The following is a 6,600-nucleotide window of genomic DNA, read 5'->3' as shown; positions in this document are numbered from 1 at the left end:
CTATTTTAAAGGTGCCCCAAATAGCTGATCCAAAGGTCACCAGGCACAACCTGCCAGATACCATGGAGAGACATTACCAGGAATGAAGGACTGGTGTAAGAATCGTCTCTGATGCTATTTGCTTCCATAATCAGTAGAAACTAGAAAAATTGATATATGACCTGTCCTAGTTTGCTAGCTGCCAGGATGCAATATACCAGAAACAGAATGGCTTTTAAAAAGGGGAATTTAATAAGTTGCTAGTTTACAGTTCTAAGGCTGAGAAAATGTCCCAATTAAAGCAAGTCTACAGAAATGTCCAATCAAAGGCATCTATCCAGGGAAAGATACCTTGGTCCAGGAAGGCTGATGAAGTTCACAGTTTCTCTCTCAAGTGAGAAGGCACATGGCGAACACAGTCAGGGCTTCTCTCTCAGCTGGAAGGGCATGTGGCAAACTTGGCATCATCTGCTAACTTCCTCTCCTGGCTTCCGGTTTCATGAAGCTCCCTGGGAGGCGTTTTCCTTCTTCATCTCCAAAGGTCACTTGTGGACCCTCTGCTTCATGGTACTGCAGCATTCTCTGCTCTGTCTGAATCTCTCATTCTCCAAAATGTTTCCTCTTTTATAGGACTCCAGAAACTTATCAGGACCCACCCAAATGGGGGGAGACATGTCATCACCTAATCCAGTTTAACAACCACTCTTGATTAAATCACATCTCCAGGAAGATGATCTAATTATAGATTCAAACATACAGTATTGAATAAAGATTATTCTGCTTATATGAAATGGGATTTTGATTAAAACATGGCTTTTCTAGGGGGCATGCATCCCTTCAAACCAGCACACGACTTTTATCCAAGAAATACTTCAGTCATTCACAAAATTCTGCCCTTCATTTATGCCCTTATCTACATCTTGAATATCCCTGCATATATCCTCTCTGCTTCAGTGAATTCTCCCCACCTTTGAGGGCACAGCTCGAAATCTATCCTCCCATAATGACTGCCTGTATCACAATGCACAGTAGTGATCTGTTCATCTATGTGCTTAAACAGTAGCCAGTGCTGATTCTGTGGAGCACTGTGTGTGGTATTTCACGCATCCAGCAGTTTACAAGGGCAAGGCATGATGTGGGCTGTAGATCCACCCCACTATATTGTGAAGTTCTCAAGGGAATAATTTTGAATTTCATTTCTGCATGCCTAATCTATGGGAGATGCCCCAAATATATTTATTTAAAAAATTAAAAGAGTCTATCATTTACCAATTATAACATATAACTGGAAATCTGGTTACCTCTATATTTTAAAATACCTCCTGTGAGAAAGCAATAATCTTTCCCTCATCCATTCCAAACTTTTAACAGTGTAATACTGAATATATTCCCAGTGTGGAGCTATTCCAAATGCATTTTTCTGGAAATGACTTCATTGCGTGACTAGGTTTCCTTATGCACAAAACACTATGACAGGCCAGGGACAGTTCTTTACAAATCTACAGGCTGTTAAACCCCAGGAGATGAGAATCCATTGGGGACTACCGGTCTTTATAATTCTGTACCCCAAATGCAGGAACTGATTCATTCAAGCCTGGTTCCTGTTAGCTGTAGTTGTTTAGGTGCTTAACGAAGGAGGTATAATTAATCTTTACACCCGAAGTGACAAGTATAGGAAAAAGAAGGAGAGCTTCTCACCTAGAGACTTCAGGAGGGAAGGAGGTGAGTTACAGAGGTATGACGTTCCTATTGTATGGTTATTAAAACGTGTTCTAAAATCCAACTCCTGACCATCCACAAGAGCTCTAGAGTTCCTCTGTATTTTCAGAGCTACTGAGTCACAGGAATAGAGGTATAGAGGGCATGACAATGCATCTTAGACCCTCACCTCATCTAAGCACCCCTGGGTCAATCTGGGAATGAATAATCACCAGCTTTCTAAATAGGAGTTATATTTATAAACTATATTTCTATGGACCTATGCACTGCACAAAGTATGTTCACCCATATTATCTCATTTAATTTACACAATAATCCCTTGAAGTATTTATTATTATTATTTTACACATTAAAACACAAAACTCAGCAGCTCTATGATGAGTGAAATTGTACACTGTAAATGTGAGTGCAGGAGTTGAAATGAAATCTTATGACTCAGGGTCTGGTGCACCTTCTGCCACCCCTGTGCTATTGAGATCTGAGAATTAGGTCAGAATTGGGAAATATATATATATTTTAGATTTGTGTTTTCACTGCCCATAGCTACTAACCACATGTGGTTACTGAGCATTTGAAAAAGGGGCGAGTCTGATTTGAGATGTGATGTTAGTATAAACTCCAAATTTCAAAGATTGCATAAAAAAGAATGTAAAACATCTTCTTAAAATTCTCTATATACATTACCTGTTGAAATGATAATATTTCGTCTAATTTAAGAAAACTTTTTCTTTCTTTGAAATGTTTAAAAACACCTTAATGTACTTTGAATTGTTAAAAAGACGTGAGCGCTCAGTTCTGTCAGGGTAATTGATTATTTTGGATGGTTCTCAGACACGCAACATAAAATTATATCCCTATGTTAGTGGAGGTTTGCCAGTGAAAGCTGGGAAGTAGTGCAGGTACTGTTTAGTAAATGGTTAAAAAAAATTAGATCCTGGCTATTGTTGTTCATTTTTCTGTGCATTAAGACACATTTTTATAACATTTCCTTTTACAAACACAAAAGTTAATGCAATTTATTGTAATAAATTATTTGCTATGCATATGCTTGAGTTCACTCACAGATGGCAAGATACTGAGATATAAAATTGTACAATTCCTATCCTTCATCTGGGAAGGGCTTTCTTGAAAGATGTTTTCAGAGATTGGCTTCCGGTGCTCATGAATGAGGCCAGCCCATAGAAGCAGCAGAGAAAAGGTCAGACAAGGAAATAAGAAAGAAGAAAAATTGTTAGCTTTAGGAGAGAATAGCCTAAAATAGTGCCACTCAGACTTTAAATACTGTGCACCAAAATCACTTGGAGATCTTGTTGAAATGCCGATTCTGACCCAGTAGATCTGGAATAGGACCTGAGATTGTGCATTTCTAACATGCTCCCAGGTGATGCTGCTGGTCCATGGTCCACACTTTGAGTTGCCAAGGTCTAAAGCACAGAGGTGGTTTGGAACTAGGGAATGCAGGAAAGAGCAACTAACTGGCTTGACTAGAGGACATAAGGATGAGGGATGCTGGAACAAAACAAGGAACATTTGCAGGATGGAAGACATTTTTTTTTTTGACAAGAATTAAGGGAAATGTGGGAAAATTAGATACCAAAATAGGTGAGTCACTCAGGACATTAAATGCAAATCCATCCCCCCCTCCAGTATATAGATATTCTTGAACATTTCTATGATTTTTCTCTCACTGTGATCTCTCTATCTGTGTATATCAGATGATGGATGAAGGAAAAGGAAGACTCTAGGGTATTACAATAACAGTCAAACATCTTGGATACTTCTTCTTTTGCATATGAGTCCCCTGTCCCCATCCCTTAGGATGGCAGAAAAGAGCAGATACAAAAGGCATGTGTTGTGTGTTGTGTAAACTTTGGTGACTTTCTCCATGACATAAAGCTCCTTTGTCTTGAATTGAGAGAGGGATTTGGACAACAGGAAGAAGCACCTGCATCTTTGGAAATGCAAGTGGCCAAGTGAAATGTGCTTGGCCTAATATGGTAATGATAGATGGGGACCAAGGAGTCACAGCAGCTTCCTGAATAGCCAGGGAGAAATAGAGATCCTGGGTTGGCAGATTGAGAAAATATTAAACCATATGTCTGAGCAGGGCTCTCTGGACAAACTTGAGAATCTAGAGAGAGCTCTGTACCACGTCCAACACCAAAAGGGAAATGGTTAGATACTTTAGATATAAGGTCTTCGTTGATCTAAGGACAGGCAACCCCAAGACCTATGTCATCCTTGCCTCCCTCCTGAAGAGACGTGTGACTGGAAGGCAGGAATGTCTGTGTGGGTTGCTGGCACTGTCAAAAGTGGCCTTACTAGTGTTAGGCTACATTGAGTTTCCTAGTGAAGGACCCTGGGTGCTTCAGCCTAGAGAAGCAGGCTTAGCTAGAGAACAGCCAGGGACCCAGAAGACAGAGCCAGTTGTGGGAGGTATGCTATTTTGCCATTACCCAGCTTCACCGAAGTGTAAGAACAGGCTTCCCACATGGAAATCAACTTGTGGTTAGATTAGAAATAGATCACACACAGACATATACACATACAAAATAGTCCTAAAGTGTGCTCTGAACCACACTGCTAACTACAATGTGCCTTTTTTTAGAAAGAAAAGAAAAATAAAAATGATTACTGTCATCAAATAAGTTTGGGAAATATTGTAAATTATGTAATCTTCTAGGACATAGTCAGATATCCTTCTGTTAAGAAACCCACTTACCTTTATGCAATTCAGCATTTTTGTAAGTCCTAGGATCCTAAACTGCGTATTTAATGTAACACTACAAACATCCCCCTGGAATTAATGCTCTGATCACCGCCCGTGGGAAGCTTGGCACAGGAAATGACAATTTACCTTGGCAACACAGGTAAACATTTTGGTAGAAAATCCTGGAGGCAGAACCATTCCTAGGAAAATCTGTCATTTGCAGAGTATTTTCAGGGCCCTTGCCTCTTCTTTATACACCTCGTCAACTGATTTGCTTCAGCAAAACCTCCCCATGGTGTTTAGCATTGGTCTTGTCTCTAACTCTGGAGAGAAAGGTTTTGTCCTTTGATGAGGGAAATTGAGATATTAGAGTGGATGGGAAAGTGAATTTATGCTTTCTAAGTAGGTAGATGCTTACACTGTTTTATCTGGGTTCTTACTTTTTAGGAGAGTCAAAGTCCCTGTGCATCAAAGGAGGGGTAGGCTTAGTACCAAGGGGATAAGCGAAACCTGGTTCAGTGTTTTCAGTACTAGAAAAACCTGAGCCATGGGGAATTGCAGACAAGCTGTAAATATGCCTGCCTGATTTGATTGTTTCCTTCTCACATGCAGATTTCCTACAGGAGAATGAGTATGAGAAATCATTCCACAGTGACCGAGTTTGTTCTTTCAGGATTAACTGACCAACCACTGCTTCAGCTGCCTCTTTTCTGCCTCTTCTTAGGGATATACATGGTCACTGTGGCAGGAAACCTTGGCATGATCTCAATAATTGGGTTGAATGCTCAACTTCATACCCCCATGTATTTTTTCCTCAGTTGTTTGTCTTTTTTAGATGTCTGCTATTCTTCAATCATCACCCCAAAAATGCTAGCAGGATTTATATGCAGAGATAAAATGATCTCCTATTCTGGATGCATGACTCAGCTGTTTTTTTTCTGTATTTTTGCCATTTGTGAATGCTACATGTTGGCAGCAATGGCCTATGATCGCTATGTTGCCATTTGTAACCCTCTCCTCTACAACGTCATCATGTCCCCTCGAGTCTGCTCTCTGCTGGTGGCTGCAGCCTTCTCAGTAGGTTTTACTGATGCCATGATTCATGGAGGTTGTATCTTAAGGCTGTCTTTCTGTGGGACAAACATCATTAGACACTATTTCTGTGACCTTGTTCCCCTTATTAAACTCTCCTGTTCTAGCACTTATATTGATGAGCTTTTGCTTTTTGTCATTGGTGGTTTCAACACAGTGACCACCAGCCTGACCATCATCATCTCGTATGCTTTTATCCTTTCCAGCATCCTCCATGTCAACTCTAAAGAGGGCAGGTCCAAGGCATTTAGCACCTGCAGCTCCCACCTGACAGCTGTTCTTATATTTTATGGCTCTCTCATGTTCATATATCTCAAACCCACTTCCAGCAGTTCAGTCACCCAGGAGAAGGTGTCCTCAGTGCTTTACACCACCGTGATTCCCATGCTGAATCCCCTGATATATAGTCTGCAGAACAGGGAAGTACAAAATGCACTGAGGAAACTCTTAAGAAGAAAAATATTTTCACAATGAAGATACTCTTTATTAAGATTATGAACTCATAATCATTATTCATGTATTCATTATATTTATTTGCATTTATTTATTTATACCATGCCTTTTAAAAAGTAATTTAATACGTTCTGTGCGTGTATTCAGATTAATAAATATATTCATACATGTGCTGGTTGGAGCTCTTATATACTCCAAGAAATTGCATGTTTTTTCAATCCATCCCTGTGAGGGCAGACCTACTTTGGGTGGGACATTTAGTTTTCTTTGGGATGTAAACCCCGTATTTAAGGTGGGTCTTAATCCTTTACCCAAGCACTTTGTGAGAGATATCTGGAGAGAGCCATTGAGACCAGGGTAATAGATGTCGCCATGACTTTCCATGTGATGGAGGAAACCTGGATGGCAGCAGGCATTCTCAGAGCAGGTGTCTACCTCCTGATGCATAGGAAATGTTGAGCCATGTGATGGAGGTCATCACAACAATTTTACAATAAACGAGTAAAATTCTTTGTTACTGTTTTCTGTAAAGGGCTTATTAAATACCAATGTTATATTAAAAGTGGAATTCAATAAAGGCGATTCAACAATGCCACACGGTAATGTGGTCCTGGTGTTAGTCTTTTTTTCCTTGGGGCTATAAAATA

The 6,600-nt window shown here is 40.0% G+C and overlaps 1 protein-coding gene across 1 annotated transcript; it reads left to right on the top strand.

Moving 5' to 3' along the window:
- Positions 1–5,035: 5,035 nt before the first annotated feature.
- On the top strand, positions 5,036–5,974 carry LOC143645031 (olfactory receptor 8D4-like). Its single transcript, XM_077114690.1, has one exon. It carries the CDS (start codon positions 5,036–5,038, stop codon positions 5,972–5,974), a length of 939 nt encoding a protein of 312 aa, XP_076970805.1.
- Positions 5,975–6,600: the final 626 nt, after the last annotated feature.

The sequence above is a fragment of the Tamandua tetradactyla genome, chromosome 8, assembly GCF_023851605.1.
Source record: "Tamandua tetradactyla isolate mTamTet1 chromosome 8, mTamTet1.pri, whole genome shotgun sequence".
Lineage (NCBI taxonomy): Eukaryota > Metazoa > Chordata > Mammalia > Pilosa > Myrmecophagidae > Tamandua > Tamandua tetradactyla.
Note: the sequence above shows the minus strand (reverse complement) of the source record. Positions and strands in the feature narration are given on the sequence as shown.